The following is a 23,218-nucleotide window of genomic DNA, read 5'->3' as shown; positions in this document are numbered from 1 at the left end:
ACACCCCAAGGTATTTGCTAAGAGGCATGGCGAGTATTTTGCGGCTCTCATTTGGTTTTGAAAATGAAGAAAGAAAAGGAAAATGTATTTTTTTTTCTTTTTTACATTTTTAAAACTTTGTGACAATGTGAGATCTGCAAAATACTCAACATGCCTCTTAGCACATACCTTGGTGTCTACTTTCCAAAATGGGGTCATGGGGGGGGGGGTGCTATGTTGACATTTCAGGGCCTCAGAAACTTGCAGAATGTATTTTGGGGTGTCATTTTACATATGCCCTTGGCATGTTTGAGCAATATATCATTTCAGTGACAACTTTGTGTACTTTTTTTTTTTTTTAATTTTTCAATCACTTATGACAAACAAATAAAATATTCAATGTGCTCAACATGCCTCTCAGCAAATTATTTGGGATGTTTACTTTCCAAAATGGGGTCATTTGGATGGGGTTTGTACTGCCCTGCCATTTTAGCACCTAAAGAAATGAGACAGTCATAAACTAAAAGCTGTGTAAATTCCAGAAAATGTACCCTAGTTTGTAGACGCTATAACTTTTGCGCAAACCAATAAATATACGCTTATTGAATTTTTTTTATCCAAGACATGTGGCTGAATGCTTTTTGGCCTAAATGTATGCCTAAAATTGAGTTTATTGTATTTTATATAACAAAAAGTAGAACATTTTTTGTTTATATCGCAAAAAATAAAAACCACAGAGGTGATCAAATACCACCAAAAGAAAGCTCTGTGGGGAAAAAAAGGAGGCAAATTTTGTTTGGGTACAGCATTGCATGACTGCGCAATTGTTAGTTAAAGTGACGCAGTGCCAAATTGTAAAAAGTGCTCTGGTCAGGAAGGGGATAAAATCTTCCGAGGCTGAAGTGGTTAAAGGCACACAATCTTTTTTGTGACATTAGAATGTTCTGAGAATTTTGTACAAATTATCCTATTAACCACTTCAGCTTTGGAAGGATTTGCCCCCTTAATGACCAGGCCATTTTTTTGCAGTACGGCACTATGCCGCTTTAACTGACAATTGTGCGGCCGTGCGATGCTGTACCCAAACAAAATTGATGTCCTTTTTTTACCCACAAATAGAGCTTTCTTTTGGTGTTATTTGATCACCTCAGCGGTTTTTATTTTTTGCACTATAAACAAAAAAAAAGACCAACAATTTAAAAAAAAATTTTTTTTTACTTTGCGTTATAATATATGTCCCCCAAAAAATATAAAAAAAAAATTATTTATCAGTTTAGGCCGATATACATTCATCTACATATTTTTGTTTAAAAAACTTGCTAGAGGCGTATATTAATTGGTTTGCGCAAAAGTTATCGCATCTACAAACTATGGGATAGATTTAGGGACTTTTATTTATTTTTATTGTTTTTACTGTGTGTAAGATGATCCTCTCCTCCACCGATGATTTCAAATGCTGCAATGCACTCCGCGGGACCCATACCAAGGTAAGTACACTTGTGGAATATATTATAAAAGGAATAGAAGGGGCTTCATAGTGCAGTAGGTTTAAAATCAGAGGTTCCTTTAATCCATATGATGGACAACTGACATCTTAAGAAGCAACAGCAAAAAATTCAGATGAAAAACACAGCCGCGGCTCAAGCCAGCCAGCTGGTATGTGGTGACGTCAGGTCCTATAGCTCCACCCGACGCTGCGTTTCTCCGTACTAGGCATCAACAGGGAAAGGAGGCATCATATGGAATAAAGTAACCTCTGATTTTAAACCTACTGCACTATGAAGCCCCTTCTCTTCCTTTTATAATATATTCCACGAGTGTATTTACCTTGGTACGGGTCCCATGGAGTGCATTGCAGCATTTGAAATAATCGGTGGAGGAGAGGATCCGGATGGATGTGTGAGACTACAGCCCCTGCCTGAATCCTTCCTGTATGTGCCCATAAGATCTCTGTAATAGAGATCCTACAGATCTGGTAAGCGGCTCTCTGGCATTTCATTTTTCTTTGGTTGTCTTGTGGGAGTATATGATGGACAGAACCATCAGCCTTTCATTGAATGGAATGTTATTGAATATCATCTTCTATGGACGTTTCCAACCTTCTCTGTTCATTAATTGATATATGTCAAACCATGCATGTTGAGGATATATCGTTTTTGTACATATTTGTTTGTTGATTTTGCACATATTTGTTTGTTGATTTTGCACTTATGTGTTAGTATATTTTCGGTCATGCATTTAATTTCATCTTAAACACATTTTTGAGCTGAATATTCCAGTTTTTTAGTTGCAGCATCGTTACATGTTTTTCATTATATAATATGAGATTTTAAGCGGGACTGCGACATTACGGCAGACAAATCTGATCCCAAATGACATTTTTTGGGGGCCAGTGACATTATTACATTGATCAGTGCATTTTTATAGCACTGATCAATGTAAAAATGTCACTGGCAGGGAAGGGGTTAAGTGTGTTTCCTCAGCGTGTTCTAACTGTAGGGGGGGTGGGCTGGAACATAACAGAAATCACTGTTCCCGATCACTGGGAACAGTAGATCTGTCATGTCATCTGGCAAAATGGGGAATAGCCTTGTTTACACAGTTCCCCATTCTGCCTCTCCTCACCACGATCACGGGTCACTGGCAGGAATTTAGTCCATTGGACCCGCGGCGCAGGTGTGCCCGCTATCCTTCTTGCATGGACTGACATACAGGTAAGTCAGTTTGCGCAGGAGAGCCAACCTGCCGCAGCATATCTACGCAAGCTGGTTGGCTAGTGGTTAATTTTCATTCAAAATTCTAGTAGTGTATACCCAGCTTTTCTATATCACTAGGTTTAACATTCTAGTTTTTTTTTTTTTTTTTGCTGTTCTTTGTTTAATATTTCTAACCATTTACAAATAAAGCAAGTTCTGCCTCAAGAAAGTATGTATAAAATTATCAACAAAATTTAAAACTCTATAATTATAAATGTATTTTTTCCTTTCAGATTCAGCATTTCTAAGTGTATTCTCTGGCTACATGCAGTTTTTCTTTCCATGATCTACTGCATTTTTATTTTGCAACCCTTTTTGGTAAGATGTTTAGTATGCCTTTTTATATTGTTTATAGAAATGTAGAAAAAGAGTAAGAATATTTCTAACTTTATTATATATGATGGAAACATATCTAAGGGTAACCTAACTCTAAGTAGGTGAGAAGAGCAGTATCTCACAAGGACACTTTTCTGTATTAAGTTAGGACCTTCATTTTCCCATGTCTCCATCATTGCCACATACATGTTGATATGTATCATATTGTACCTAAATCTAATAACAGATGGAGCATGTTTTTAATTTGGATAGCATGAGGAAAGATGAAAAGCTCCTATGATTTTATTACTGTGTGTGTCCACGTTTGAAAGATGTGACCTCATTTCTTGTTCCGATGGCCACTTTCCAGGTACAGGTTTAAACATATGATTCTATAGCCCACTTTTATTTTATTTAGAAAAAAAAAAGGACAGACTGAGGGACAGCTTTTTCACAAAGTGCATAATCAAACGATGTACTGTGGTTTGTACCACCCAAAACTTGAGATCTTTAGCCCTTTGTTAGACATTGTGCAGATCTAGTTTGCAACTGATAATGAGATGTGCCAACACAGTGCAGACAGGGTAATTATGGTGAATATAACTTCACAGACCCCCTCTTAACATTACGCAGAGGTGGAAAGCTATGTATACTTATTATACAAAACTGTAAGTAAAAAGGTAAGCTGCAATTTTTAAGTTATGCTATGTAACATGGAACATGTAACAAATCTAAAGTAGGTGTTATTCCTTGTTGGGTCCAAAATTGGAAATACACTTTAGTACTACAAGCTGTGAGATGTATGCTTTATATGCATGCTTTATATACTGTATAGAAAGTATAGAATTTGAGTAAAATCAGCAATTTTCACAATTGTTGCTGCTTTAACAGGTAGGTTAAAAACTATTGGAGCATACAATATACAAGTATTCACTTTATATTTCTTTACTTTATATTTCTGCTCACATGTATATAAAGGCTGGGTGACTTTTATTACAGTATATGGTTGCACGCATCTTCAGCTTGACTTAACTAGGCAGAAACTAAGATGCACACTCTACAACCATAAACAGTCTATTTGCTATAAAAAAAGTAATGGTAAAAGTTTTGGTAAAATATAAAAGATGATGTTATGCCGAGTAAATAGATACCTAATCTGTCATGCTTAAAATTGTGCACACCCCCTGGAATGATGACAAAAGCTTTGCAGTGATACCTCACTACGTATGCAATCACATTTGCGTGTAAGCACAGGGTGGGGGGGGGTGCTTTAAAAAAATTTTATTATTTATTTTATTTACTTTTTTCCACTGTCCCTTTAAATCTTTGATTTGGATCAACTTTATTGCTATCACAAGGGGTGAACATCCCTTGTGATAGCATGGGCAGCGATAGGTATTCTTTACTGAGAGATCTGGGATCTATTAGACCCCAGATCTCTCCTCTGTCCTTTAAAAGCTTCTGTTTAAACTGAGATTAATGATCAGGTGCTGTATAAGCTGGGAAACATCAAACTGAAACTGGAAGTGACTGAATCTTCATTGTTTCCAGTTTTTTACATCACAGAGGGGAGGCTGTTACTAAAGTACCTTCCTACCCACTCGTGTTCTACAGGCCACACAGACAGCAGTGGTCTTGGGTTCCCTGATCTCTCCAGAGAGCCCAGGAATTGATTGGGTGGCTATAGAGCTTTTCGGATCACTTCTATAGGAAAATCCACCACCAACTGAAATTTTAATACCCGGATCATGGCATCCATGATCGTGGTATAACCACTTCAACCTGACGATGCACAGGTATGTCCTAAGGGCATGAAGTGGTTAAAACTCAAAATAAAAATGTAATATATTGCAGCTTGCCAATCCTTAAATGTGGGGGCTGCATTGTCAGTCCAGGGACAGGGTAATGTTGGACTAGCTGATTTAGATGGATTTGACAAACAAATTGAAGTTGAACTCCAGATAACACTTTATAAGTAGTTACAGCAAACGTTTTTTTCCTTTTGAGATAACGGTTTTGCACAAATACAGTAATTCGTTGACGGTATTAAGCACCCCAGTCAGTGGTAAATGGTTTGTCTCAACCCTCTAATTGCTACTTTGTCTGGACACCTTGGTCTGTTAAAGGGGATGTGTGGTGTGACAGACCTAACCGACACAGGGGCTTTTGGAGGGGACTGCAGGGTAGAATCTTGCCTACTGATTATGGGCCGTGGATTTTGATGGGACTCTATTCTTTGGAGGTGTGTGCCTAGGGGACCTTTTTTGTGTTTTCCCTTTGGATTTGGGTCCATGTCTCCCTGCAACACACAGACTCTGGGAACCTAGGACCTGGATACGCATTTAGGGCCTTTATGCCCAAACCAGCATTGACTGCTTCAACCCCCCCTAGGGTTAGAGACTCAGAACAGATGTTTTCATAATCAGCTCAAACAGCCTGATGCTGGGGTCTCCTGCTGTGATCTGTTTACTAAGGTGTCTTTCTCTCATGGTATAATTTCCCTATTGTCTGCCTCCTATGCGTGAATTCCCATTGTTAATTGAGTCACCTATTCTTTCTGTCTGTCTGCTATTCCTCTTAGAGATGTGACTAGCAATGTGTCAATTTTACCTTGTTACCAAACCATTGTGGGATGTTTATAAATATATGGTAATTAGATTACTGTTTATGTTTATTGTAGCTGTTCATTAGATGTACTGATAATACTGTTTACATTGTTATTCAGTTCCAGTTTGCACCTAAGCTAGTGTCGTCTAGTTCTTGGGTGCAAAAATCAGCTATACCTTGTTCCTGGTTCCAGAGTGAGGAAGCTGTATCTTAGCAGAAGCACTCAAGCTGAGTGCCAAGTGGTCTGTCATAAATATGATGTGGTATAAAAAAAGTGGGATATCAAAAAATAAAACATACATACTCACCTATATAGCTGCAGCATTTGTATGATGCTGCAGCTGTCTTCTGCTGGCTCTAAGACCTAGAGCTGGGAGGTCACATGACTACTGATCACTCATTTCTTGGTCTTCACTGGGTAGAGAGTGGTGACCATCAATAACAGCTCTTTTCTCTGCCCATTCAGTGCTCACTGGAGCGCCAGGCTGTGGAGAGGGTATGAGCAGATGGCTCAGGCTCTCATCAGTGCACTAAAAGGCTGAGTCAGCTGCCGGTCAGGCATCTGGGTGGACCCCGACCTTAAAGTCAGAATTGTTCTGGAGCCTGGATTGGCTCTGCGATGTCAGCCAACAGCAAACATTAGCCTGCTATTGGCTGAATCTGGGTCCCAGGAGTGCAGAAATGTGTGCACTCCTGTGACCCAGAAGAGAAGATATATTAGATTGTATGTTTGCTTAAAGAGTGTTTGCATCAAAAAAGTATATCTAAACGTGACATTTGGGCTTCCAATGTAACTTGATAAACTACCTTGGGAGTTTCTTTAAGTGGAGAGATGCTCAGGATCAAAACAAGCTTGAAATGCTATATTACCCAAGTGACCAGGGAATACCCTGGAATTCTCTGGGAATACTTAGGTTTCAGTGACTGGCAAAAGACCCATTCAGCCTTCTTTTGCAGTAACTAGGATTGCAGGGCTAAAAAGTTAATATGTGAATGCAAATATTTTTCTTGAGTTCCTAAATACTGAAAAAATGTCTTTTTTTTCAGATTTTACTCATAGCAGTCTTCGTAGCATGGAGAAAGAAAGAAAGACCTGACTTTTTTGTGGAAGCATTAAGTGAAGATGTAAAGTACATTGCTGGGGAACAGTATTTGCAGTTATCACACTTAACAACTCCATCTTCTCAAAGTAGTCATGATACATCAAACTTTGAAAAGGTATGACAACAACTAATGAGAATCTATCATTAAGTGATGATAAGAAAAGTAAATAATGTTACCTCTGTGAAAGGCATATTCAATCTAAATTCAAAATGACACCTTGACAAGTAGATCAGCTTATGTGCCCAGGAATTTTGTTTTGTTTTTTTTTTCTTGTGATTTATGTATGGACTTTATATTAAACACTTTCCAATGCATTTTCTTTATGGGTCTCCAGTAGTACTATTCTTTCCTTATAATTAAGGTTTTCCCTGCCCATTATTGAGGACCAACACTGAAGAGTCTGCACTAATACTTTTTGTAATCACATAATCGTAAGATATGGCACACATATTTAAGTCATACGTACTTAAGTAATTAATGCAAAAGAGTGGTAGATAGACATCTATAAACTGCATCAAAAATATAATTCACCTGTAGCAAGGGAAGTATAGGGCTTTTTCACCCCAGCAGACTGATGGGGTCTATCTGTCCTTTTTTCAGGACCACCCATTCTTCTCTATACAGCAGCGGATTTCAGCGGACATGTGTCCGCTGCCACTCGCCACTATCTGATCTGGTCCGCCAAAAACAGGTAGATGGGGATCAGTGCAGCGGATCGGATGACAGTCGGATGGAAACGGACAAGCAGTCCGTTTCCATCCAACTGCCCCATAGAGAACAACAGGCTGTGTTCGTGTCCACTCTGCATAGTGGAGCGGACACAGACCTGTCATCTGCCTGCTCAGTGGGGATCAGCAGAGAGATTTCCCGCTGAGCAGGCGGATCTGCTTGACGGAGTCCACCCCATCTGGTAGGGATATAAAATCTAAAAACAGCTTGTAAAAATATAGAATAAACTGTTAATCTAAACAAATTTAAGGAAGTGATGAATCAAGTCAATTGCTCCACATCAATTCAAATTTATCCAATTATATTGAAATTATCAACATTTTTCCTCCCCTTCTGGACTTAAAAGTTTGGATGGAATAATCCATAATTGTCTACTGAATCCTGAATTAATTATCTGCTATTGCTTAAATGTATACACTGGTGTTTTCTCTGTAATACGTACAGTAAGTGTAAAAAATAGGGAAAGGGTCTGCTATTGTGTAATCTGTTTTTGTCATATCAGTTATACAAACTACAGATGTTGCCACCATATTGTCAAATTGGGGTTAGAGATGATTTTATAAAATTAATTTATATTCATTCAATATATAAAAGATATTAATGGAGGGGCTTTATGTAATAAAAAAAAGTATAAATGCTCGATAGCCTGAAATTTTGAACAGTTATTTAAATGTAATTGTATACTTTAAACAGATCCTTGCTGCACGGAAGAGAGCTCGGTACCTAAGGTTGGCGCGACCACCCACAAGACCTCAACTAAGAATAGTCAGAGACAAGATCAGAAGGAAGACTGTTATAAAGAAAATATTTAGGTAAAGAATACTGTGTTAAAATCGCTCCATATATGCAACAAATTTAAAAAAAATTGAAGCAAGAATTCTAGAAAGAAAATACAAATTTCCTCTTTTCCATACATTATTATGATTGCAGAAGGATGTTTGGCACATTAGTCCTTTAAGGGCTCACAAAAGATTTCCAGTTTTTTTATTATCTATCTTTATAGATAATTGATGAATTTTTGGGGTTTCCCATAACAAAATACACAAATTATGAAGCTGGAAAACAGCATTGTGCAGCATTTTCAATACGAAAACCTTTCATTTTAGACATCCCAGCAGAAAAAAAAACAGTTAAAAAATTTAAACAGTCAGATACTTATTTAAAGCAGTTTTCAAAGTACTGTTACTGTTGCATTCAAGATGGAGAACGTCATATAAAGTGTGGTTATATGCTGCTGTTCAACAGGATACTATTAAAGTTCAACAACAGGATCTAGAAGTCCTACAGAAAAACTGGTTGCCAAAAGTACCGAGCCCCTGCACCAGCTTGCACTACACGTAGGGGGTTATTTACAAAAGACAAATACACTTTTCACTTGGAAGTGCAGTCGCTGTAAATCCGAGGGGGACATGCAAGGTAAATAAAAAACAGCATTTTAGCTTGCACATGATTGGATGATAAAATCAGCAGAGCTTCCCCTCATTTCAGATCTACCCTTCAGATGTACAGCGAGTGCACTTTCAAGTGCACTTGCAGTGCAAAGTGGATTTGCCTTTAGTAAATAACCCCCGTAGTGTTATTGATGTAAGCCAATCTGCCCACCTTTTAAATCATTGCAGAATGAATGGGCTGTCCCAAGGAGCAGTGGGATTGTCTAGTGGCTCTATTTCTTTATGGAGAGCCTCAAACAGCATATAGTGAACTCTTTGGATGCTCAGTTTTTGATAAACTTTCAAGTGAGATCTAACAGCTACCTCAACAGTTCTTCCTGAGCCTGTTTACTGGTGATAGCAAATTGACCAGCTTCCTTGTTCCTTGATGTATTGCCTCATTACCTTAGCTAAATTGTGCAGCAGCAAAAGGCCCTGATAGGACCACAAATTGTTGAAAGTGTTAATATGGAACAAAATCTGAAATTGGCTGAGAAAGCAGACAGAACTAAGTAGACCCTGTTCTCTATAAAAATTGAAGCCCTCTTTGTTCAGGTTCCTTATTTCAGTTGTTTTCCAGGTAGAGAGAATGGGGTTGATTTACTAAAGGCAAATCCACTTTGCGCTACAAGTGCACTTGGAAGTGCAGTCGCTTTAGATCTGGGGGGAAGATCTGAAATGAAGGGAAGCTCTGCTGATTTTATCATCCAATCATGTACAAGCAAAAATGCTGTTTTTTATTTTCCTTGCATGTCCCCCTCAGATCTACAGCGACTGCACTTCCAAGTGCACTTGCAGTGCACTTGTAGTGCAAAGTGGATTTGCCTTTAGTAAATAAACCCCAATGTCTCCTATATACAAATGCATGTAGTTTTCATTTTTTTAATTTTAAAATTTTATTCATCACTTTGGTAGATGCATTTTTGTAACTGCTGCTTGCAGGATAAATGTACAAATGTAAACAGAGCTATTGACTACAAAAGCATAGATCTCATCTTCCCTTTTATGTGCAGTTTTACTTGCATTTAATTGCAACAGACATGCATTTTTGCGAAGCAGGATTTGGCATTCAATATAGGGAAGAAGCTTTATAACTGAAGCGCTTACCCCCGAAGGAGCGGCTAAATAATTGTTATATCCATAATTGACGTTTACCACTCAACCCTCGCAACCCATAGATTTAAAAGTCACAGTCCTAATGCTTTTTCTGAATGCTTTATTCATCAACATAAACTGGGATGGGAGAAGGACTTTCTTTGAGATGCTCTTTGGTTAATTTCTGATCTTTTCCTTTTCTTCACTTGCAAAAACTCACAGCATTGCGGTTGACAGCGATTCAAAACTGGATGATTACTTTATCAGGGAAAATGGGAGTAGATTTCTGACAGAGAATAAACGATAAGAGTCACTCTGAATGACCTCTCCCGCTTGACTGATTGGAATCCCGGGGCAATGCTGAACCCAAAGTCACAGGCCACAACCACCTGTCTTGCTGACTTGCGTACCAACATCCCTCAGCCTCTCCCTTGGGTCTTTCACTCACTTGATCAATAGCCCGTGTCGCTCCTATGCAATCGATCACCCAGTTTCCTTCCGCTTGACTCAACTTCTCCCGCAATGATTCCTAGTTCCTCTTCTCCTTTGTGGCCCGCTCCCCTCCCCACAGGGGCGGCCAACGACATGCTGTAAGATGCAGCACTACATGCTGTAAGATGTCGTCTGTTCCTCCATGAGGACCAGCTCTTCACCCTATTCGCAAAGGTGAAGCTCCATTGGCTCCCCGGAGGGGAAAAACCTCCACCTCCCCCCTCCGGGAACCAGACTGGCTCTCTCGCTCCTCAGAGCAGGACTGGATTTGAACTCCCCTAGACACCACGTGACCCCCTTTTTATATGAGAGTCCCAGGCATTACCAAGCAAATCAATGATTGGTCGAGACTATCACATAAACTACCTGCCACTCAAATAGTAATTGACAACAACAGGCCTGCTGTAATAGCATAAGCCTGTCTAAATTTACTGACATAGAAAGCTAGCAAAAAGGGTCACCTACCTAAAAGTAGGTGCCCGCTACATACACCCCCCACTTGAATCACAACTGTCCCCAGTTGTAGGGAATACATTTTAGAGTAACTCCCTAAAATTTAAGAAAGAAAGAGCATCTCATTACATCAATTGGAATGGGGAAAAGGAAATGAACTTTAAACAGGGTTAACATCAATTGTCACTGTACACAGTATCAGCACAATAGTATTTACATGGCCTGACTGTAGATCCCTACATCTAACATTCAATACAAGCGGAACCAAAGCATTGCTCCCGCGGGAGCAATACTCTGGTTACCACAGGCCTTCATCTGTAGAATGGACAGCCGTCACATCTTCAATATACCTAAAGGAAGACACAAAATATTTATAACTTATACTGACTATTACAGAACGTTACCATAGAGAGGGGGTTATCATCCTCTACTGGGTAATTAAACAAATACACAATTCTTTATGGCATGTGTGTTCCCATTGGGATAGTCGCTCCCTCAAAAGGAGTCCAGCAGTACTCCTGCAAAACGCATCCCAACAGACATGCTCGGCAAATAAATCCTTTTGCCCGTTGGCAAAATAAACTTTCTGTTTGGCTCTTAAACAAGAGTCCTTGAAGAAGTACTTGTGCTACAAAGGGACTTTTAAGCAGAAACAGCACACCCTAGTGTCCATAACTTTGTCCTTGTTAGGCACCATGAATGCGAGTCTCCTGCTTAACAGTTTGATTGGGGAAAACCCACCCTAACCCATCTGCCATCCTGCAGTAAATCTGAGTAGAAAACATACACTTGTAAATGCAATCCTGCTCACAAATAATATCTCGGGTCAGGCAACCTCCTTCGACTATCTCCTGGTCCTCTCACCGAGATAGAGTAGCTGCGGGTATTTTGTCCAGCCTTTACCACTAATACTCTGTCTTTGTGGATTGCTCTTCCAAGCTTTCATTCCCGATGAATATCCTTGAACCGGACACAAACCTCACTGTCAGGTGACCTTTTTGGCTTGGGAACATGAAGATAGCCCCTCTACAACGTCCATAATTTGTTCCGGGACATAGGGGTAATCAAATCCCCATTCTTGAGCTACCTTTCGCTGAACCTTTCTCTGGAATCTAGAGAGTCTAGGCAAATCTTTAGAATTTCCTCTACCAGGCAAAACACAAGCATCAGTAGCTCTACTGACCCATTGCTGGAACGTAGCTGGCCTGCTAGGAAAGGTAGTATTTGACACATTAAACGGGGGTACTGGAACTTTAACTGTACCAGACACTCATGTGGAAGCTTCCACTGAAGTTGAGCTTTCAACAAAACATTCCTCCTCACTACTCGAATTAAACTTTTCGGGGGATGACCATTCGAATAGATTGTCCATCAATCCATATTTCTGCAAGATCTGTGGTGATCCCCAATCTATAACCCGATCTTCGTTTACCCAGTCCGGCTCACCCGAGGGATCCCCCTCCTGTAACTTAGGCTCCTTCCGGACGGGCAAATCAAAGGGCTCACTGTTAACCGGCTCCTCAGGGGTTTCCTTCAAAGACTGGACAATACCTTCTACAGTCCCTGGGTCCCCAGCCAGATTACAGGCTTTCTCAGTAGATCCTACCTGATCTCCTGATGGCTCAGATTCAGCCAAATCAGACGTGAGCTCCTCCACTGTTACTGTAGGCGATACACGACCCTCTCCGGCCTTCCAAATCACCTGTTCCGTTGTAACATTAACAGAATAATATTTGACCTCCTGTTGGACGGGTCCCAATCGCGTTAACTGGATACTGCAATGTCCACACTGAGCCCAGGCGGTGACTCCGACTGTAGGCCTCCGACATCCAGGACACAGCATACGGAGCCTCTCCACTCCGTCAATCACTCCCAACGCCAGTCCTCCAGTTAGCTCCAACTGAACACCGGTGTCAATCAAAACCCGGTCCTGCAAATCAGATAGCTGCTGCATGGCAAGTGTACTCCCAACACCTTCCGCCATCTTCCTCCGCCTGTCTCGCTCTGGCGCATGGCACGCTGAACATCAAGAAACTTTTCCTCTGGGGTGTGGCTCAACCCCCACTTGTTGGTTCAGCGCGCAAGGAACTGTAGCTGTACATTTTCAAAGTCCTCCCAAGCGACCCCTGGTGGTAGGTACCGTTGTACTGCAGGCAACAGTCACTGAAATGCAGGTTTTTGTTGCTATGGGAGATAGTTAGCGGCAAACATGAAACAGATATCCTGGACGACGCCCCCACATGAAGTGCTTACCCCCGAAGGAGCGGTGAAATAATTGTTGTATCCGTAATTCACGTTTACCACTCAACCCTCGCAACCCATAGATTTAAAGGTCACAGTCCTTAATGCTTTTTCTGAATGCTTTATTCATCAACATAAACTGGGATGGGAGAAGGACATTCTTTGAGATGCTCTTTGGTTAATTTCTGACCTTTTCCTTTGCTTCATTTGCAAAGACTCACAGCATTGCGGGTGACAGTGATTCAAAACTGGATGATTACTTTATCAGGGAAGATGGGAGTAGATTTCTGACGGAGAATAAACGATAAGAGTCACTCTGAATGACCTTTCCTGCTTGACTGATTGGAATCCCAGGGCAATGCTGAACCCAAAGTCACAGGCCACAACCACCTGTCTTGCTGACTTGCGTACCAACATCCCTCAGCCTCTGGACAGTACCTCTCCCTTGGGCCTTTCACTCACTTGATAAATAGCCCGTGTGTCGCTCCTATGCAATCAATCACCCAGTTTCCTTCTGCTTGACTCTACTTCTCCCGCAATGATTCCTAGTTCCTCTTTTCCTCTTCTCCTTTGTGGCCCGCTCCCCTTCCCGCAGGGGCGGCGAACGACATCAGCGACTACATGCTGTACGATGTCGTCTGTTCCTTCATGAGGACCGGCTCTTCACCCTTCTCGCAAAAGTGAAGCTCCGTTGGCTCCCCGGAGGGGAAAAACCTCCACCTCCCCCTCCGGGAACCAGACCGGCTCTCTCGCTCCTCAGAGCAGGACTGGACTTGAACTCCCCTAGACACCACGTGACCCCCTTTTTATATGAGAGTCCCGGGCATTACCAAGCAAATCAATGATTGGTCGAGACTATCACATAAACTACCTGCCACTCAAATGGTAATTGACAACAACAGACCTGCTGTAATAGCATAAGCCTGTCTAAATTTACCTGACATAGAAGGCTAGTAAAAAGGGTCACCTACCTAAAAGTAGGTGCCCGCTACATAACTATAGATAAGAGAATTTCTGACAAAAATGTAAGCAGTTGTGGTTTTGGTAAAAAAAAAATGAGCTCTCATAATTAGCAATTTTTAACCTGTTGATCTCATTAAAAGGGAAGCCAAACATGCCTCTTAAAAAGTGTTTACTATAGAGCAGGAAATTGTGCAGAATACTTTGGGAAACTCCTGGCAGCCCTGCCTGTCTAGATGATGGAGCAAAAATAAGCAAACAAAATGTATTACCATGGGTGTGGGAGATGGCAGCTTAAAGTGGTATTAAACCTAAAACCAAAAATATATTATATTACAGCTTACCAATCATTAGATGTGGTAGCTGCATCAGTTTTTTTCTTTGGCTTTTTTCTCCTCTGCTTTTACCTGGTGATCTGGCCAGTAACACACCTACTGTATTAGAGTGCCCTCACTCTGGATGAAGGAGCACAGGAGGCACCTTTGTACAGCAGCATTCTGAGTCTGGGGGGAGGGGAGTGTTAGATTGACTAGCATTTAGATGCACTAAGAAATGTAAGCAAGTGTTAAGTGGTTTGTCTCATCCAAGTAAACAGATTCTGCTGGAGAGTTTGCGTTGTGAAAAACAACAGACTTGCTGGCTGGATCACCAGATGAAATTAGAAGAATTGAAAACCTAAAAAAGGAAATGAATGCAGTCAAAACATTTAAGAATTGTCAAGCTGCAGTATAATAAATGCTTGCTTTTGGGAATAATACTGCTTTAAGCATGCTCAGACAGCAGCAGCAGAAATTCGACCAGAAGCAGTGCAGAGTGTAGCATGAGCAACGTACAAAAATAGGAGATACTAAGATGTTGCTCAGACTTTAGACCTGGCAGATGGCAGGTAACATGTGATGGTAAGGTAGCAAAAGCAATATGCACAAGTAGTGTGAGCCCTTCATTCCAAAAAGTGTACAAAGGGTAGCAGGATCATACTCAGATTTTGGACCTGGCAGGCTGTGGAAGCCTTTAAGTAGCAGCACCAACACCTTATGGCACAGGTGCACAAGAAGCCTGAACTCCTCTTTCCAAAAACTCCATCAGGCATAACAAGGTGGCAGGAGCCTTGGGTTGGCAAAATGACAAGCAGGGTGAGCCACCCATTCCAAAAATTGTACAAGGGATAATACAACAGTTTTCATCTCTTGTAACATGCTGATACTCTTAGATCCTCAAAAGCATTATTGCAGTCTCTGACAGGTTTCTGTAGCATTACATTGAATATTATGTGTGGCCCTTTTCTGAAGTAAGGGGTCACCTATATCAATAAAGTGGATCACAACTGGCCTTTACTAATCTTCTTACACATATGATCTCCCTTACCTAGATTGAAAAGGTTGTGGGAAAATTATACATTACAGATAACCTATTGAGTCCTGCATTTAAAATCTGACAGCATAAAAATACCTACTGTATACATTGATTAAAATGTTTTAATTGTGTATGTTACATTTGAAAAAAAAAGTATACTTTCATTTTCTTTATGGTTTGTATCTTTTAGGGAGCTTACAGCATACATTGTTATGACCTCTGTATTTGTGTTCATAACATTTGGGAAGTATTCAAACAATGAATATTTTTCAAACCAAGCAGTAAGAAATGAATATATAAGGTAAGCAAATGTAAATTTCACACCTATAAAATATTGAACAATTACATAACAGGGCATAACATGCATAGCCCCAATTTATTCAAGCATGCATTAAATAGTTACATAGAAAGAGAAAACATTATTCTTGTAAATATTCGCTTCAACCTCCTGGAGACCTGAGAGACAACGCTCAAAACTGGGTGTTACCCAAGTTTCCTGGCTGAATTGACAGCTAAGCACTTGGTAACTATGCTGCTATGGTTGGGTAGTCAACTCTCTGTCCTCTAGGGATGCTGTGCATAGAGAAAGAGGGAAGCCAAACACTGAGATGATATAAATCCACCCACTGCTTTCATTACAATGGAACCCAAGTGGCAGCCATCTTTAGGAAGTCCAACATCCAAATGCATTTTTTATTACTGTAACTTTCATCGTAAGCATTTTATTTGGAATACAACACAACCTGTTTATTAATCCTCCTTTCTAAAATGTGACACACTCTTTATTCGTAATTTGAACAAGCAATCTCTTTATCTGGCTGGAACTAAGGGGTAAAATAAAACTTTATTTTATTTCCTGTATTCTTCTTTTACAATAATATATGTAGGATAGGGTAGGATATGTAGGAAAGACATCTAGATATGTAAAAATAACACATTTAAATTTTGGTACTGTATTTTTACAAGCCAGTCCTAAAACTAGGAATGGGGATCAGTGTAGGGACAAATATCAAAGGTGTCTTATGTGAAACTGTAATAGAATCCCAATTCCTGGTAATTATTGTAATCAACAGAGAAGAGTTTATAATGTGCACCCAAACAGTGGCATTGTGTCTGTTTGGGTGCCCTCCAGTGGACGACAATTTTTGTACTGCCAGGAGTTAAGCTGCCCATATACTAGTAGAACTTGCTTTAAAAGTTTAATTTTATAATCATTAGTAGGGCCACATCAATGGTCGTTTTCACACCCAGTGACAAGAAAATTCAAAGGAACAGGATGGGAAATGTTTCCTTATGAGCAAATTTCAAAGAGTGAATGTATTTTTGATTAGGGAAAGTCCATTCACTCTGCAATCAAATGTAAAAAGGATACTTTTTAAAGTACTTTTAAATGACATTTGTTATGTCATTGAATGTACTGATGGGAATTTTCGCATAAATGTTTATACGAATGTTTGTTCAAAAATGTCCAGCTTTACTCTTTACTTAAACTAGTAACGCTATAGGATACTAGATTAAAAAGCTGATAAGGGAATCAAATGTAAAAAAAATTTGAAATGTGTATGATTTTCCTAAATTAAAAAAAAAAAACAAGCTTGTTTCAGATTTGGATAACACTCAACAAAAATCTCCCTTGTAGAATAAGAATTGCAATATAAATTGGCTGTGTATGCAAAATATTTAACAATTTAAAAGGTACTTACTTTTAAGATCTATAGAGATTACAAGACTGGTCATTCTCCTTTATTTTTATGTCTTCTGGCTCACTTGACTACCGTGAATTATTTATAGTTTATTTGATTCAAAAAAGTAATAAAGATAGTCTTGGTGGTCCTTTACAAAAAGGCCAGGCTAAAGCTAAAAGCAACCCTGACATTTTAATATAACTAACTTTTTATGTGTTTGACTATAACAATAAAAAAGACATTATGCTATCCCAGTCTACTTTGATATTTCATATACACCATCTTGTGTAAGGCAGTTGACAAATGAAAATTGAATTCGAATTGGCTGAAATAAGTTTTGTTAAATTTTATTTTTTTTTACAAAAAGGAATTAGGATTTCATGTATTTTATTTGTTGATTTACTAATTGATATTTTTTTTTAACTCTGTACAACAACAGAAATCCTGTACAACTTTTTAATGAAATCAAAACAGAGGATCAGTGGTGGGACTGGAGCTTTAATGTGTTACTTGACCGTCTATATTGGAATCATTCATACGATGAGATATATTCAAACAGAGAGGTAAATTAGTCATTAGCCTTCAAAACGTTTTGTGAAAGGTATATACAGTATACCATCTGCTTTGTTTAAACATATTTATGATAAAGGGATGTTAGTTAAAGTGTCTTTAAGGCAGAATGGATTACAGGGGTTTCCCTCAGGCAAGATAGTTTGTTTACCACTTCTGCAATTTCTTGTGTTAGAAAGCTGAGTTTTTATGTTAAAGTGTATTTCCAATATTAACTTTGTTACTTGGATTTAGAAAGGGTTAGAACCCCTGTTAGTTTTTTTTTCCGCTATCCAGGGCTCTGTTAGAGAAATTTAACCCTACTTCTCTTGCTGACAGTGTTTTACCAGACAGGAAGTGAAGGGAAGTCCCTAACAGTAGCACAAACAGAAAAAAAAATGCTTTCTAGAAGTAGAGTAGGGAATACTTGAAATCCTGTCATTTTTTCTTTTCTGTCTGTTTTACTATAACAGATTTTACTCCACTTCCTCTCTGCTGAAACTAGCAGCAATACAGGACGTGAATGCAAATCTCAATAATGGTGACCTGGATAGCAGTAAAAACCCAGCAGTAGTTCTATTTCTTCTCTGGGAAAAAAAAAAGTTCTTGGCTTGACACGAAATGTAATTGTTGCTAGAAACCCTAACAGGAATCTGTCAAGATGGAAATATAAGATTTATTTTTGAAGGTATATGCTCCAGGGCTATCATCAATATACATTCTTCACTACTTGTAGCACCTGATATACACATGCTGTACTTAGTCAATGATTCACTAAATAGAGATAAAAGAAATAGTATGAGGGACCTGGATCATGCATATTCAAAAACAAGTTTACAATGGTGGATGGGAGCTTGTCAAAGTGTTATGCAATTAAGAAGCATGTAGGAGAAGCAAACCTCCTGCAAGCAGTTGGAGTTAAAGTATATCTTTACCCAATTTTTTAGCTTTGAATACCATAGGAAATGGTTACAGCCCCGTCAAGGTTCTCTATTCCAAAACATAATTACTAAAATCTACATTTGTAAAAACGTCAAAATGTTTTTTGCTATTTTAATCATTCTACAATTTGCCCAATGAACAAGTTCACTACCCTTTTAATAAACCCATTACTTTACCATAGATATACCATATTTTATCCTTGCAACAATTATTCAGCTTTTTCAGCATGCTGCTATTCAAGAAATATTGTAATTCTGTCAAATAAGAGGAAGTTTGCTGAATTTATTAATTTTATGCTTCAGCCATAAGATTCACCAAGAAATCAGAGGCCTTTGGGAGGTATTGTGGCCTATTGCTAGTAACATTGTGTTGTGCAACTTTTCTCACACCAAACTGCACTGGGGAGCAGTATTATTATCCAGTTCCTTTAGCTCGGGCATTTATAAATGAAATGCAACAGGGGTCTGCAAATTTTAGCCCAAACAAACATTCTAATACAGAAAATACAGCCTGCTAAGATATAGTATAGCAGATGAGGGATGCCAGACAGGGCTAAGTTTTATTGTTATGCTCCCCAAGTCGTATGTTATTGAGATGCCCTTTTGTTCAAGCTTTGCATTTGTGCCGAAAAGAAGAGATGCAGCTCACAAACACTCTTTGTTCTGGGATGACACCGCCCTAGTGAGAACTGATTCCAGGTGCTGGCTTTGCTGAGTTGCAATGAAGTAAGAAGAAATCCTGGATAGCTGCACTCTGGGATAAGGACATCTTTATTGAAGTAAAATCCAACAATACAGGCAAATACAGAGGAGTACAGGGTAGTAGACTGCTAATGCGTTTCACATCATTTGGATGCTTATTCGTAGCTCCGAATAAGCATCCAAATGATGTGAAACGCGTTAGCAGTCTACTACCCTACTACCCTGTACTCCTCTGTATTTGCCTGTATTGTTGGATTTTACTTCAATAAAGATGTCCTTATCCCAGAGTGCGGCTATCCAGGATTTCTTCTTACTTCTCTGCATTTGTGCCGTGTGACTTTATACTTTATATTAAAAACATTAAATAGAGCGTGCTATTGGAGGGGACATGCTGTCTGCTTTCCATGGTAGGCTTGTAGGCAGGTGCAGTTTACCCTGCCCTTTGTACATGGTGCTGTGTTGCTGACCCCTGTGTAAGGGGGGTGGAGGATGAGAGTCTGCAGCCTCCATAGGATTTACCAGGGGAGCAGCAATCCGACTGGACACTGCAACACTGGGTAACCTTGGTGGCCATCTTTGTAGTGGATAGTGCTGCTAATAAACAGCAGTGCCCCGCTGTGGTTGGAGTGCAGTTGTGAAGTGGTTAGAGTAGGGACAGGATCCACGCTGGATAGGGATAGCCTATGTAGCCTTAGGGAGTGGTTCCTGGCAAGAAAGGACAGACTAGGGACACTGCTCTGCTATTTCTCAGACTCCACAGCTGCAGCATAGGATTAAAGTAAAGCCTAGTACACACAATGAGATTATCGGGCGAATGATCATCCTTTTTTTTTTTTTTTGCATGCTAGTCTCCATATCGAAAATAATTAGGTTACTGAAGTACGAAAATATTCGTACAACAGAATAAAAATCTGGAAGCGATGTAGTGTACAAGTAAAACCTTGGTTTGAGAGTAACTTGGTTTGAGAGCTTTTGCAAGACAAGCAAAATTGTTTAATAAATTCATGTCACAACTTTATAAGTATAAAAGAAAAGAGAGGTGCCTCTAAGTGTAGCAATATGGTTACATTTAATGAAAATAAAACATTTTAGCAACTCACATAGTTGATGATTAAAACAGGCACATTTAAGTATGCAGGCATCCGGGGTAAAAAGCTGTCCACATAGACCATCCTCCGCACCGCCATCGGCGTGATCCCTTCCATGCTGCCCTCCACGAGCACTTCGAGCCTCGCTTTCAGGGTAGTCTTCCCGGTCACGATTACAGACTGACATCGGTGAGTGCCGGCAGTGCAGAGGATGGTCTATGTCACAGCTTTACCCCAGATGCCTGCATACTTAGATGTGCCTGTTTTAAATCATCAACCATGTGAGTTGCTAAATGTTGCATAAATAGTAAGGGGGACTGGACGGCGCATGAGGCAGCTGGTCTGTCTTATGGAGTAGGAGCACACGATCTCATCCACAGCTTGGCGCTATTAAGGCATACTATAGAGCGGTGCACTAACGCACCAGACCCATGTGAGTACCCTATAATAGGGCTTTGTTTGCAATAAAATCTTTTAAAGCGTATCGCACTATGGAAGTTTCCTTTTGATATTTATATATGAGGAGGCTACATCTTTAAGCAGTGTTTGGACCTTGGAACCTGACCTGGAATCCATTTTGATGATTCAAAAGCGTGTATTGACCAAACTTAATTGTGAGATCACGCGCTCTGAGGTGAGCAGCCATTACCTTGGGGTGGGGAGCACCTGAGTGTAATCACTGAGGCCGATCGCTATATTCACAGTTACCTATCAAGTCACGTTTATTATCTCTGTATTAATTACAAAACTGACCTTGGGTGGTCAGAGTATCACGGACTTATATGCACTTGAATACTTTATGGATCACTTTTGTATCAATATTTATATTTTATGAAATGTGTGTATATTCACGCTATATGATGTTGTAAGCTGTATGACGACATTAGTCGCTTATATATTATATTTTTTTATCCTTGGGTTTGATTTTATAGGCACATCACTTTAGTTAACAATTTTGTTTTTTTTAGGTTTTTGCTGCAGGTTCAGCAGATCATTAAGGTGATAGCGCAGCACATGATTTATCTGCTAAATGTTGCACCTTCATTAAATGTAACCATATTGCTACACTTAGGCTCGGTTCACACTAGGGACGGCACGACTTGCAGGTCGCCTCACCGAGGGACCTGCACACGACATCCACGGCGACTTGCAAAACGACTTCTGTATAGAAGTCTATGCAAGTCACCTCAAGTCGCCCCAAAAGAAGTACAGGAACCTTTTTCTAAGTCGGAGCGACTTATGTCGCTCCTATTAGAATGGTTCCATTGTACAGAATGGGAGGCGACTTGTTAGGCGACTAGGTCACCTGATAAGTCGCCCCCGTGTGAACCGGCACTTAGAGGTGCCTCTCTTCTCTCTTATACTCTGTAGCTCCTGTTGGATTTTGCTTCTAATCCCCTTGTGGAGGCTGCCATTTGTCAATGGACATTTTATGGTTACACAACCTATCATATTGTTATAATCTTCTTATATAGACTATAAACTGAAAGACCTATGAATAAATGGTTGTGGAAAGAATCACCCGAGTTTCCATTATTTCTTATGGGGACATTTGCTTTGATATACAAGTGCTTTGGATTACAAGCATGTTTCTGGAAGGAATTCTACTCGCAAGCCAAGGTTTTACTGTATTTGTATTGTGTTTTCAGATGAAAACTGTACTGATTGAATGAAAAGTGTAAGATCTGATATCTGAGAAAAATGCACGTGTTTGTAACTTCGGATATTTTCAGATGAAAGCTGTGTTCTAGCGATCAGATTATCATACGATCTCTTCAAAAGGGGTATTTTTTGTACAATATTCTGATTGTGTGTACTAGGATTTAATCTTCCAAGTGCCACTTGCGCTGCTACTCTGCCTACAGCAATCCCTCTATCTAGAGGTAGCACCAATATTTAAAAAGGGCCCAAAAAACATCCCTGGGAATTACAGACCAGTTAGCCTAACATCAATAGTATGTAAACTCTTGGAGGGGATGATAAGGGACTATATACAAGATTTTAGTAATAAGAATGATATCATTAGCAGTAATCAGCATGGATTCATGAAGAATCGTTCTTGCCAAACCAATCTATTAACCTTCTATGAGGAGGTGAGTTGCCATCTAGATAAAGGAAGGCCCGTAGACGTGGTGTATCTGGATTTTGCAAAAGCATTTGACACAGTTCCCCATAAACGTTTACTGTACAAAATAAGGTGCGTTGGCATGGACCATAGGGTGAGTACATGGATTGAAAACTGGCTACAAGGGCATGTTCAGAGGGTGGTGATAAATGGGGAGTACTCAGAATGGTCAGGGGTGGGTAGTGGGGTTCCCCAGGGTTCTGTGCTGGGACCAATCCTATTTAATTTGTTCATAAACGACCTGGAGGATGGGATAAACAGTTCAATCTCTGTATTTGCAGACGATACTAAGCTAAGCAGGGCAATAACTTCTCCGCAGGATGTGGAAATCTTGCAAAAAGACCTGAACAAATTAATGGGGTGGGCGACTACATGGCAAATGAGGTTCAATGTAGAAAAATGTAAAATAATGCATTTGGGTGGCAAAAATATGAATGCAATCTATACACTGGGGGGAGAACCTCTGGGGGAATCTAGGATGGAAAAGGACCTGGGGGTCCTAGTGGATGATAGGCTCAGCAATGGCATGCAATGCCAAGCTGCTGCTAATAAAGCAAAATAATATTGGCATGCATTAAAAGGGGGATCAACTGCAGAGATAAAACGATAATTCT

General features: G+C 39.8%; 1 protein-coding gene across 3 annotated transcripts in view; it reads left to right on the top strand.

The window, feature by feature from the left end:
- Positions 1-23,218, top strand: part of PKD1L1 (polycystin 1 like 1, transient receptor potential channel interacting) — a 412,276-nt gene that overhangs the window by 307,840 nt on the left and 81,218 nt on the right. For all 3 annotated transcript variants that reach the window (XM_073630682.1, XM_073630680.1, XM_073630681.1), the window contains exons 34-38: positions 2,969-3,053; positions 6,705-6,875; positions 8,184-8,302; positions 15,705-15,815; positions 17,639-17,762. In XM_073630682.1, the coding sequence (XP_073486783.1) occupies positions 2,969-3,053; positions 6,705-6,875; positions 8,184-8,302; positions 15,705-15,815; positions 17,639-17,762 (610 nt within the window). The remainder of the gene's footprint in view (positions 1-2,968; positions 3,054-6,704; positions 6,876-8,183; positions 8,303-15,704; positions 15,816-17,638; positions 17,763-23,218) is intronic.

Source organism: Aquarana catesbeiana, linkage group LG05 (genome assembly GCF_042186555.1).
Source record: "Aquarana catesbeiana isolate 2022-GZ linkage group LG05, ASM4218655v1, whole genome shotgun sequence".
In the NCBI taxonomy this organism is placed as follows: Eukaryota; Metazoa; Chordata; class Amphibia; order Anura; family Ranidae; genus Aquarana; species Aquarana catesbeiana.
Note: the sequence above shows the minus strand (reverse complement) of the source record. Positions and strands in the feature narration are given on the sequence as shown.